The 12,273-nt window shown below is 37.5% G+C and overlaps 2 protein-coding genes and 1 long non-coding RNA gene across 4 annotated transcripts; 1 reads left to right on the top strand and 2 right to left on the bottom strand.

Annotated features, from left to right (window-relative positions):
- Nucleotides 1-393: 393 nt before the first annotated feature.
- On the bottom strand, nt 394-2,899 carry armc7 (armadillo repeat containing 7). Of its 2 annotated transcripts, XR_008569576.1 has the most exons (4): nt 2,723-2,899; nt 2,072-2,215; nt 1,565-1,998; nt 400-1,327 (listed from the first exon to the last, which is right to left on the bottom strand). XR_008569576.1 is itself a non-coding variant. In XM_054767888.1 (3 exons), exons 1-3 carry the CDS (start codon nt 2,796-2,798, stop codon nt 1,658-1,660), a joined length of 561 nt encoding a protein of 186 aa, XP_054623863.1. In that variant the 5' UTR covers nt 2,799-2,899; the 3' UTR covers nt 394-1,657. The 2 variants fall into 2 exon arrangements, 1 of the variants encoding a protein (XP_054623863.1); XM_054767888.1 differs by having other exon boundaries at nt 394-1,998.
- A 226-nt stretch (nt 2,900-3,125) lies between these two features.
- On the top strand, nt 3,126-5,564 carry LOC129177298 (uncharacterized). Its single transcript, XR_008569606.1, has 3 exons — nt 3,126-3,308; nt 3,405-3,905; nt 5,466-5,564. It is a non-coding gene; the product is annotated as an uncharacterized LOC129177298 (long non-coding RNA).
- LOC129177296 (nuclear distribution protein nudE-like 1-B) lies at nt 3,945-10,090 on the bottom strand. The gene is made up of 9 exons (XM_054768250.1): nt 9,983-10,090; nt 9,458-9,554; nt 9,116-9,269; nt 6,483-6,631; nt 6,277-6,413; nt 6,056-6,199; nt 5,867-5,961; nt 5,616-5,764; nt 3,945-4,541 (listed from the first exon to the last, which is right to left on the bottom strand). Exons 2-9 carry the CDS (start codon nt 9,541-9,543, stop codon nt 4,463-4,465), a joined length of 993 nt encoding a protein of 330 aa, XP_054624225.1. The 5' UTR covers nt 9,544-9,554; nt 9,983-10,090; the 3' UTR covers nt 3,945-4,462.
- Between the last annotated feature and the right edge of the window lie 2,183 nt (nt 10,091-12,273).

Raw genomic sequence — 12,273 nt, 5'->3', positions numbered from 1 at the left:
CTGGCCTAGTGACACCTCGCCACACACTGGCGAGCTACTAGCCGGCTAGTGACTAGCTTCACCACAGCTCGCTCACAATGCCTCAGGCCACTACTGAAAGTAACGCTACATATCGGAGCTGCCACCGCTGCTGACTTTGTAAAAGTTAACGCTAGGTGTAGCGTTCCTTTCTGTGTTGCTATGTGAAATCAATGCGCCCAAGAAGGAAGTTCCATTAACGCTTCAAATGACTAAATATCACATGTTGTCATGAATGTAACTGTTACTACATGCTCGCAGCATGGATGTAAAACCATACAACCTTGTTTTTTTCAATGGCGGGCTTTCTAGGCGGAATGGGTGTGTCCCATTACATGCATTTACTACCTGCCTCTTTTCAGCTGGTTTTATATCACACAGGGCGCACAGAAAGAGTGATGGGCAAACATAAAATAAAGTGCACTTTTCCTTTAATGCACTTTAATCCACAGCATAGCAAGCCACGCCTCTCTGTTACGCCGACTGACAGCCACAATAGCGTCCCCAGAGTCACACGGAGTCTGGTGCTCTTTTATAACTTTATCCAGACCTGAACACATCGACAGCAGTGCAATTCCAACACGTCTGTAATCCCTTCGTCCTGGGATTGACACTTCCTTATTGTCACCAGACTACCGCCAGTTGCATTCACTGACACTCCGAACATCACAACGTATTTATTAAGCGTGCGCGTGTGTGTGGTCTAAATAAACTGAAATACAGAGGAAAACAGTAAGTGGATATTCTTATCACTCACTTTCTAACTCTTTATGCCGAAGTACAATTTGCTACATTTAAGTGTGCTCAGAAATCCCAGAAAATACACTCAAAACGTGAATTCTCTTTAAATAACGTGGTGTCTTTGAAGGCAGCTCATAATGCGGTTCAAAGTGTGATTCAAATGTGTATTCTGCTACTATTAAAGAAACTAGTGTTAAAATACATATATACAGGGTCAGGCAAAATGATCTGACACATTTGTTGGTTAAATAAAAGGCAAATAAAGTAAAGAAACAAGAAAGTGTTTTTATTTTGGAAAAGTACATATAATGCCATTCTGTTTCATTATGTTTTAAAAATTAAATCAGTCAAATGGGATCCATTACTGTCCACACACTCAATGCAGATCCAGTAGTTCTGAAGTTGGTAACCCATAACAAGATCGTGTTTCGAGCTGGTTTGGGATCATGTCTACCAAGATTGAAGTGCAAACGGAACGCTCCTTGTGTTGCAGTTACAGATTTGTTTGTTTTGATAAACGTTTCCACAATGAAAGCGCGATGCTCACCAGTCCAGTTCATGGCAGCAACTGAAAAAGAAACAAAAAACAATGTCATTGTAAAGAAACAAAGCAAAATGGCATATGTACTTTTCGAAAATAAAAACACTTTTTTGTTTCTTTAGTTTTGCCTTTTATTTAACCTACAAATGTGTCAGATCATTTTGCCTGACCCTGTATATATATATATATATATAAATCCCACCCTGTCATTTATCTGTTTTTCAATAACATACAGCACAAATGGGCATATTTCATATAAATTACCAACAAAGTAGGACACCCGCTATCTTCCTCTTGCCCATATAGTGTGCGATTTGTTTCTCTGGGGAATACTGTCCACCGGAAACACGACAGGCTTCAGTCTTTGGGCAGCGGGATGCCGACCGCAGTCTGCTGTCCCGTCTGCTGCTTGGCTCGGGCAACCTGCTCCTGACTGCAGCAGTCCTGCAGGAAAATGGCGGCTAGGTTGCGCAGACGGGGGCTCTCGCTGAGGGAGAAGCGGAGCATGCACTGCACGATGCCGGCGTTGCTGATCTCCTGGCGGGAGGACGGAGTCGCCAGGTTCATGAGGGTGGTGATGGCAGACAGGACGGTCTCTTCCCTCTGGCTGGACAAACAGTTTGTGACCAACGTGATGCCGCTGCTCTGCAGGATGATGTCGCGACATTCCGGGTCCATGCTGAGGTTGCACAGCCCCCCTGAGAACATGTGATGACTCAGCAAAAGCCTTTATGGAATAAAGCGAAATAAGTCACTGCACATGATCCTCACCCATTCCAAACTCCACAAAGTTGTCATTCTCCTCTGTGAGCATGTCCAAGAAGAGGTCTGTGACCTGCAGCTGCTTCAGATAGTCTGTGTTCTTTGGGTCATATGCAAAATTGGCCAGGTTGGCCAGAACTTGCTCCTTGGCCTCTGAAAAACACACACGTGTTTCTTGACATTTTTCTTCATAACGTCTCCAAATTAACATCCAGACACTGTGTGCTGTGATATTACAGACCATCATCTATTTATTTATTTTTGATACTTATTCATATTTAACTAATTATTTTTGTATTTCCATTTATTCACATCATTATTTTTTGTATCATTTGTTTTTTTTAATCTATTATTAAAATGTACTTATGCAATCATTTACTTTTTTATGGATGGATTACATTTTTTTCGCTCTCCCGACTAGAAAATGGTGACATTTAAACACAGGAAGTGAACAGTAATTACTGAGAGATGGCGAAGGAGTAGTATTAAATACGCTCTGCTTCTTCCTACCCCTTTTTAGATAAGTTGAATTGTGCAAGTGTAAACATGTGGTGTTCCTCGGTCATGTTTGAAGCAAATAAAACCATAACCATTACCACATCCATGGCATGAAAGGAGGTATCATATTTCAAAAGAACGATAATGGTTGTTCTTTCTTACCATCACTGTCCGTATCCTGAAATTCGGTGACGAGATTTTGTAAAAACTCAAAGCGGTCAGATTCTTTCCTCCACATGTCTGGCAGCACTTTCTCTGGTCATTTAAAGCATTACTGAATAGCAACAGTTAGCAATAAAGCCGTGTGAAGAAATGTCAACAGAATGACTCGGTCCGTCATTGAAATGAGTCCGACAGGCTCCGCGCACTATATTCCTTGTTAAACATTAACGTAATAAAACGTTGCAACATCAACCAAATTGTTCCACGCAGTGATATAAATGCACCACATAATTATTATTCATAATAAATCCGGACGAATGTCCATCAACCAAAATATTGTAAAATATTTCATATCACGTATAAGCGGAAGTCGTTCGGTTCCACCGCTCCACGAGCAGCAGCGAGAGCGTGCATGTGTGCCACCAGCTAATGGTCACTTGTATGTCAATATTAACATCCGATGTAGGTCATTTTATTGAAATACTGACATGACGAAGCAATACAAGCTTTCTGCTGGGAAGCGCCTAGCTAAGCCCGTTCTGTTTGGGACTCTGATTGTTGGACTGGCTGCTGTTTTCTTGAACAGGTATACTTGACTGCTATCGTTGCATTAGTGCTGATTTAAATGCCAGTGCGCACGTGAAGGTCTTGTTCGTCCTGGTGACTTTTGCCATTCACGCAGGCAGAGGTTCTTTGAGGACGTGGCTGACCTCCGGGCCCAGGAGCAAGCACGCAGTGATGCCAGGAGGGTGGAGGTCATGGAGAGGAGGCGGAGGCAGATGGAGGAGTTGGCGGAAATTAAGAAAAGCGGAAGCATTTGAACACAGCGGCCTTGAATAGCAAATTTAAAAAATATATAAACCAATAAATATAAATAAATATATATCAATCGAAAACGGTGGATTTAACCTCTTGTAAATATGAAGAACGATGAATATTGATTGTTTGTTTTTTCTATTATGTGTCTGTTTTGAGACATGCTCATGGACAATTAAAAGAGAAGCAAATCTAAACAGTGAAACTGAGTTTTTAAGTGTAGTAATGTAGTTTGACCACAAGAGGGCATTGTTGAGCAAATTAGTCATAGTAGCGTAGTAATGTAGTTCTAAACTTGGCCACAAGAGGGCAGTGTTGGACAAAGTGGTCGGGCCTGCGGCGACGTCAACCAGTTTCCAGCCTAGAGGTGAGTGGCTGCCAATCAGACACTCATTTCAGTAAACACTCATGGACACTTTTTTTTTATTGAAACATTTCTTTAAATATTATTCATTAAATATACAAACAACAACCACACACAGGTGATATTGCACATGAATAAATTAAAACAAAGTGCTTTGTTGGCTTGAGGAACCCAAGCGGATTCAAAATCTGATGACTTGACTTCTGTTTGCCGTCTTCCACTGGAATGTGAACGATCAATATGACCACCGGTTCAATGGCACACACACTCTGACCGCCTTTGTCAGAAAGCACATGAAATTAAAAAAAAAAACACAGCTCCTTCACGCCGTTGTTTAAACATGTGGGACACGGACAAAACATCAATAAATAAGGAGGACACAATTCTTTAGGACATCTTCAGAGACCGCTCGGACATTTTGTTCGACGTGCACGTTGACGCTCTCTTTGACCGTTTACCTTATTGCTGAGTGGGTGGTTGAGTTGCATATTACTTGTGTGACAAGTCGCATGACATCACCGCGACTGGACCAGAGGCTACGTGTGGGCGTGGTTTGAGAGTCAAACGGCGAGGGGCACCAAACCGGCTGAGGATGCGCCAGGAGGGGCCGTGACGGCTGTGAGGGTCGCCGGCTCCAGGCTGCAAAGATAAATGGGCGTCAGCGCCACAACACAACAGAAGTGAGCCTTTCCAAGCCACAAAATGCATCTCACTTTTGTCATATTGGTGAAAAGGCGTATTATTTGTATCAACTTTTGCTGTTATTTTTTTAAAAAATGTTCCAATTATTCTTTGTAAATTTTCTTTTTGTAATATTATGACTTTATTCCAATAATAATTTGACTTTACTCTAACATTCAAACTTTTTCCATGACCTAATTTTCCAAAAATGAAGACTTTATTCATTGTTTTGTTTGGTTCTCATAATATTAACACAAAAAAAAAATAACATATTTCAACTGTCCGCTATTAAACTGACATTATTTTTCCTCGTAATAACGCTAGTTTATTTTCCTATTCCTGCTAGAATTCACCTTTTTTCTCTCATCTAATTTTCTTTTCGTACGTATGACTTTACTCCCGTAATATTTGGACTTTATTAACATCAGAACTTTTTCCCCAACCTACTTTTCTATACTTTTCTATTACTTTTCCTCGTAGTATTACCAGTTCATTCTTGTAAAATGGTGACTTTTTCCTTGTAATATTTTGACTTTATTCTTGCAAAAATACAGCTGTTTTTTATTTTAAATTTTCCAACTATTTCAAGTTTGTTCTTGTAAATGTTCTTCCCGTAATGATGACTTTATTCACATAATATTTGGACTTTATTCTCGTCACATTAGAAAAAAAGTGTGTCTTTTCTCTTTAATATTTCAATGACGTTATTCACGTAAAATTACAACTTTTTCTTGTTAGATTACAACTGTTTTCTCATAAAAATTGACTTCATTCTTGTAAAATTACCACAGATTGTTCCATTTTTGTAGTTTTCTTGCTAAATGACGTACTTTGGACAGCCCTGCACTGACAACATGTCTCGTTTGCCTTGTTATGTGAAAGGAGGCCTAAGAGAGGACAGAAGAATGTGGTGAAGTGGTGGTTGTGACCCATGTCGCTGTTACTCCACTGAATGATTCCATGAGAAGAAGCGCTGGGATGTGAGTAAAGATAAGCGGCGAATGTGACATCAGCATCTCTTAACCGACTCACGCTTTGTCCAAATAGGTCATGCGGGGCGCCTGCGAGTGTCCTGCGCTTGTGTTTGCGTTGAGGATGTTGCCGTTGTCCAGAGCGTAGGCCTTCCTGGCCTTCTGGTCCTTGGCCAGGTTCCTGCACGCCGCCAGTTTGGACTCCAGGACCTGACGGGAGAAGAAGAAGAAGAGCGCGGACGAGGCTCATTCCCCCGGGTGGACACGGAGGACGGGAAGCGGAAGGATTTGCAGAAATCCAAAGAGACTCACCCCGACTTTCCTCAGCAGATCACTGACGATGTTGAGCGCTGATATTCGTGCTGAGGGAGTCAGTGGTGAGTTGGTGCCGTAGAACGTGGACAGTCCTGGACAGGACGGGTCAAACATTAGAATCCTCAGGAGTTGGAAGCATGGAATTAAGATGACCTGTGGCGTCGGCGAGGATGGCGCCGTCCAGACCTTTGCTCAGAGGCGTGGCGGCCACGGAGAACGACGCCTGCACGGCCGAGTCCATCTTGTCGTCGTCCTGCGTGGGCGAGCCGGGAGCGGACGTCCTGCTCCCGTCTGCCTGCCGCTCACGCACGGCCAACTCCTGACGCAGGTCTGCCGAAACCAAAAGTGCGTTCAATCCACGTGCGCGCCTTCAGCGGCTCGTTGTCGACGCGTCAAGTCTGCCTCACCTCTGGCTTCGTCTTTCAGACGCTGAACGGACACAAGCAGCGACTCCTTCTCGTCCAGCTCGCTCTCCAGGAAGGCGTTCCTCTCGATGGCCTGGTTGAGACGCTGCTCGAAGTTCTCCAGAGACACGATGGTCGCCCTGACGGGTCCAAGCATAATCCAGCTCAGTGCAAAGAGAAGAAGAAGAAGAAGGACGTTTCTTTCTCACCTTTTGGCTCGCTCCAAGTCGTCGTTGGACTGTTCCAGCTCTCTGACGTATTTGTGGAGCTGCTCCTTGATGCTGCGTGTCTGGCCCAGGTCGTCCTCCAGCACGGAGATCTGCTTGTAGCTCTGGGAGTACTGATGCTCCAGCCTCTCCTGGGGGAGGACAGGATCGCTCTTTACATGTGGCACCAATGAAACATTTCGCATTTATTTTTCATCACGACCCCATTTCCCTCCTGGCTCTTGCGATGACCTACATTTTTAGACATGCGTGTTTGCCCTTCTTTTTGTCTCCCAGGCTGACAGGACACTAAACTCCACCTTCCCGTTACCTAGAGTGTTTGGTATTTGTATTATTTATATTATTCTATCATTTTACTCATTAATTATTTTTAAAATATGATTTATATCCTTGAAATTCATTTTATAATGAATTCATATTTCTTCAACATGTATAAAAAAAAAGGGCATTTTTTTTCCTCAAAAATAATGTTTTTGTTCTCAAAAAAGAAAGCCTTAATTCCCAAAAATATACATTTTTTTCTTGAAAACATCTATTTTTATTCTTATAAAAATACAATTTTAATATAAAATTTATATATATATATATATATATATATATATATATATATATATACACACACACACACACACACACACACACACACACACACACACATTATAAACAATATTCAAAACTATTTTTACTCTCATAAGCTTACAATTTATTTTCTAAAAAATGAAGGACTTTATTCTCCTAAGTCTACGGCTTTTTTCCCCAATAAAATAAAAGCTGTTTTTCTTTAAAAAAAAAAAAAAGAAAAACTTGCAATATGACTTATTTTTTTTCTTGAAAAATTTAATTCTCAAAAATATACAACTTTTTCTAGAAAACATACCCAACTTTTTTCTAAAAAATATAAATATATATGCATCATAAATAATATTCAAAACTATTTTACGCTCCTAATTTTACAACATTTTTCTCAAAATATACGACTTGTTTTCTCAAAATGTTTTTGTTCTCAAAAAAGGTACAACTTAATTCTAATACACAACATTTTTTCTGTTTTTTTTCTCAAAATGCAAGATTTTTATTCTCATAAACTTTTTTTTCTTAAAAAATAAAACCTTTTTTTCTCAGAAATAAATGACTTTATTCTTGCAAGATGACTTATTTTTCTTGAAAAATTCAACGTAGTTCTCAAAAATACACACATTTTTCTTGAAAACATACCCAAATTTTTTGAAAAAAAATAAAAAAGAATATCATAAATAATATTAAAAACTATTTTTACTGTCCTAATTTGACAAAAAAAATTCTAAAAAAAAATACTACTTGTTTTCTCAAAATGTTTTTGTTCTCAAAAAAGTACAACTTAATTCTCAAAAATACACATTTTTTTCTATAATTTTTTTCTTTTTTTTCTCAAAATGCAAGATTTTTATAATCATAAACTTTTTTTTTCTTAAATAATATAACCTTTTTTTCCCAGAAATAAAGGACTTTATGCTTGCAAGATTATTTATTTTTTTCTTGAAAAGTTCAACATCATTCTCAAAAATATACAAATTTTTCTTGAAAATATACCCAACTTTTTTTCTAAAAAACCCTATATTTTATAAATAATATTCAAAAATATTGTACTCTCATAAGTTTACAACTTGTTTTCTCAAAAATAAAGGACTTCTTATAATTTCATGGCTTTTTTCCCCCGCCAAAAGAAAAATGTTTTTGTTCTCAAAAAAGTGCAGCTTAATTCTCAAAAATACACAACAATTTCTTTATTCTTAAAGTACAAGACTTTAATGCTCATAAATATTTGACTTTTTTTCCCCAAAAATAAAAGTTTCTCTCAAAATAAATTGCTCAATTCTTGCAAGATGATTAATTTTTTTCTTGAAAAATTCAACTTCTGAAAAATTGTTCTTGAAAATATTTTCAAGAAATAAAAATATTTAAATAATAATAATAATAAATTATAATAATTATATTTTATTCGAGTAACATTACAACTTTTTTTTTAAATCAAAAATACAATTTGAACTCTTTCTCAGAAATAAATTTATTATCATGCGTTTTATTGTCATGCGGCTTCTTAAAAAAATATATATTTTTTTGTTCTCAAAAAACTACAACTTAATTCTCACAAATACTCAACATTTTTTCTATTTTTTTCCCACAAAATACAGGATTTTATTTTAATAGATGGATGACTTTTTTCTCAACAAATACAACTTTTTTTCCTCAAAAATGTTTATTTTTTTTAGGTTGGGGGAAAAAAAAAAATTAGGTTTTATTTTTATTCTAGTAAAATTACTTGTTTTTTCTTGAAAATTTTGACTTAAATTCTCCAAAATGTACACCTTCTTCTCGAAAATATAACATTTTAATATAAGAATACAACTTTTTTCTCAAAAATGAAGGATTTTTGTATGTATGACTATTTTACTTTTATTTATGTCAGTATATATTATTTAGTTATTATTTTTATTGTATTCATTTTTATTGATTTATTCTCAGAAGTTTTTTGTGTGTTCTTTTTTGGTTCTCGAAAAAGCACAACCTAAATCTTAAAGACGGTGCACTTTACTTTTGTTTCTTTTCTTTTTTTCCCCAGTGTATGAAGGCCTTACCTTGAGTGTTTCCACCTCGCTCCTCAGCCTCTGGTTCTCAGACTGCAGGTCCTTCAGGCGATGCTCGGCCTGGCCCAGCTGAGCTTCCAACTCGGCCTCCAGCTCCCTGCTGCCCTCCTGGAACTCCAGCAGCTCCTCGCGAGCCTCCTGGCAGCTGCAGGCCGACAGGAGAGAGGAGAGGGTAGACGTCACGGTAAACGCTATGCTTCGCCAGGAAGCCGCGGTTACATAAGAAGGCCAAGTGTCTAAAAATGGAAGCTAGCGGTAAGCCCCCTGCCAGCTCTCCTTCTCAGATGACCTCATCTTGGAAGGGAAAGACAACCATCATCATGCGTCACTCACTTTGTCTTGTACTTGAGGTAGAGAGCCTTCCAAAAGTTGATTTCCTCGTCCTTGGAGGCGAATTTAGGTATCTTATCTGTTTCCATGGCAACCACATCTAAGCCGGAAGGAAGTGATTATGATTTATTTACAATGTCAGAACGGGATAACACAATACACTTACGTCTAAGTAGTCGACCTGGTTCCTTCATTTTTACGTGAATTAGCATCTATTAGCATCACGTTAACACTGTGTAAATAATTATGTTTACGTACACTATGTCTCAACATTCGTGATATTGATCCACCTGCTTAGTGCGCTTAGATTAACCAAATAAAATAGCAATATAACAGCAGTGAAGGACAGCAAAAGATCAAGTAGTGAAATTATAGCAGGATTAGCGTCGCGCTGTCAAACATGGCTGGGCGGATTCAAAAAGAATAAAAACGAGTACACGATGAGTCACGTGCCTCATAATAGTTTAACAACAGTACCTCCGTTTCAAATATGAAGTAAAAATAAAAACCGAGGATTTAAATCATTACCTGACGGACATCCCTCGTCAAAACGAGACGTTTGTCAGCCCATTTAGCCGCAGCCGCCTGTGGAGGAGATTCTTCTTCGCCGCGTTGATGTGAGGCTGAGCAGAGCATCAGCGGCCCCTGCTGGCGAGCATCGGCAACATGCGGAAAACGGTGGTTCAGCACATATTGGTGTTTTCCTTTGCAACTACTAACGTTAACGCGACATTTTGAAGAGTCGTCTGTACTGTCGAGCATTATAATTTATGCGTTAAATGTTAATGCGTTAAATTCGTGGCAGTTGCGTGATCCGACGAAAGAGACATCATCGAGGGCCCGTCTCTGGTGACGTCACGTGTTGCCAGGCGATGGTAGATCCCGGAAGTCAAACTGCTCTTGCTGCTTTTTAGGAGCACGTAAATAAAATGGAAATTATTTTTCCTTGTTAGAATATAACTTTTTTCTCTCAATATTTTAATTTTAATAACATTATAACATATTTACATAGATTTTAATTTTTACATTAATGATCTATTTTTTTTTAATAATTCAAGTCTGTGCCACTAAAATTACGTTATTTTTCTCATAATATTACAAGTTTATTTTTGTAAAATTGTGACTTTTTCTTGTTAGATCACAAATTTTTTCTCTTAATATTTTTACTTTATTCTCGCAAAATGACAGCTGTTTTTTTTACATTTCTGTTGTTGTCTTTTTCTTAAACTTTCCAACTTTTTTTTTGTAAAATGTTCTTCTTGTAATATTTCTATGTTTCCATATTTCATGCCCATAATATTATAAACTTTTTCCTTTTCCTAATTATCCAAAAATTACAACTTTTTGTTTTGCTTGCGGCTGATAATAGTCAGAATAAAAAAAATAACATTTTCAACATATTCGGCATATAACATATTTTAAAATGACAGCTGAGTATTAAGGCCATATTGGAAAAATAAAATAAAATTGTGATTTCAAGAATAAAGTCATAAATTAATGACAAAAGAAGTAGTAAATTCACGAGAAAGAAAGTCGTAAATTTACAATAAAAAAAGTCGCCAATGTTTGAGAATAGAGTCAGTGGAGCTTTAGTTTAGTTTAGTTTAGTTTATTTTATTAAGGACAATGTGCAGTTTCATTCAAAAGATGTCTGCACCAGATTTAGCTCAAAGCTAATTTCCATCTGCAGTCCTCACATCATAAAATACAATACAAAAATACAATAAGGTGCAATACAGATACAAGAGAGTCTGTTACGATATTTATTTAAGTACATATATATTTTATTTAAGTAATCTGAGATTTTAAGAATAGTGTCTTAAATTTACAAGAATAAAGTCGTAAATGTACGAGGAAAAAACTGGTAACTTTATGTTACAGGCATTGCCTGAGACAGCTATGAAAAGGGGGGGCTCATGTCATATTTATTCTCATAATATTGCAACTTTTTTTTCTCGTAGATTTAAAATTATGACTTTTTTCTCTTAAATTTGCGACTCTATTCTCGTATATTTACGACTTTTTTCTTGTAAATTTACAACTTTTTACAACTTTTTTCTCATTAATTTACGACTTTATTCTCGAAATTTCTATTTTTGTGTGTGAATGTGGCCCTAATACTCAGCTGTCATTTGAAAATATGTTATTTTTTTAGTCTGACTATTATCAGCAACAAACAAAACAAAAAGTTGTAATTTTTGGACTAAGACTTATGTGACCGTTGGCCTTGGGCATGTGGAGGGGGCGGGGTCAGGAAGGCGGAAGTGAGAAGAGCTAGCCGTGCTAATCTGTTTGTGCTCAACTGCTGTGTTTTGCTGCCACGTTATAAATAAAAGCTTGCCTGAAGCGAGAGGAAAGTTTCCTTCCTTCCTGAAGAGCTGTGCTCTATTTCCCCTCTGACGCGTACGACACCATCACACCTCATATTAACACTCCATTCTCGTAGATTTACAACTTTTTTCTTGTAAATTTGTGACTTTTTTCTGGTAAATTTACTACTTTTTTCTCATAAACGTACAACTTTTTTTTGGCGTAAATGCACAACTCTGTTCTCGTACATTTACGACGTTATTCTTGAAATCTTTTTTTTTTTCTTACGTGGCCCTAATACTTTTCTGCTGTTGTCTTTTTTGAGAATTTTGCGACTATTTCAACTTTTTGCTTGTAAATTTTCTTATTGTTTTATGGCTTTATTCCCATATTTTATTCTCATAATATTATAACTTTTTCCGCAACCTAATTATTCAAAAATGACAACTTTTTGTTTTGTCTGTTGCTCATAACAACACAATTTAAAAAAACAACCTATTTTTCTTTAA

This window comes from Dunckerocampus dactyliophorus, chromosome 2 (assembly GCF_027744805.1).
Source record: "Dunckerocampus dactyliophorus isolate RoL2022-P2 chromosome 2, RoL_Ddac_1.1, whole genome shotgun sequence".
Classification (NCBI taxonomy): domain Eukaryota; kingdom Metazoa; phylum Chordata; class Actinopteri; order Syngnathiformes; family Syngnathidae; genus Dunckerocampus; species Dunckerocampus dactyliophorus.
This window is presented reverse-complemented; position numbering and strand designations above follow the sequence as displayed.

Bases quoted from the DNA above. Each gene is read 5' to 3' on its own strand.
- armc7 (XM_054767888.1), bottom strand. From the start codon at position 2,798: ATGTGGAGGAAAGAATCTGACCGCTTTGAGTTTTTACAAAATCTCGTC. The intron at 2,216-2,722 runs GTAAGAAAGAAC...TGTGTTTTTCAG, and splicing joins TCAGGATACGGACAGTGATG to AGGCCAAGGAGCAAGTTCTG. The intron at 1,999-2,071 runs GTGAGGATCATG...ACATGTTCTCAG, and splicing joins CTTTGTGGAGTTTGGAATGG to GGGGGCTGTGCAACCTCAGC.
- LOC129177296 (XM_054768250.1), bottom strand. From the start codon at position 9,543: ATGGAAACAGATAAGATACCTAAATTCGCCTCCAAGGACGAGGAAATC. The intron at 6,414-6,482 runs GTGAGAAAGAAA...TGGACCCGTCAG, and splicing joins GACTTGGAGCGAGCCAAAAG to GGCGACCATCGTGTCTCTGG. The intron at 5,962-6,055 runs GTCTGGACGGCG...CGTCCTGTCCAG, and splicing joins CGCCACGCCTCTGAGCAAAG to GACTGTCCACGTTCTACGGC.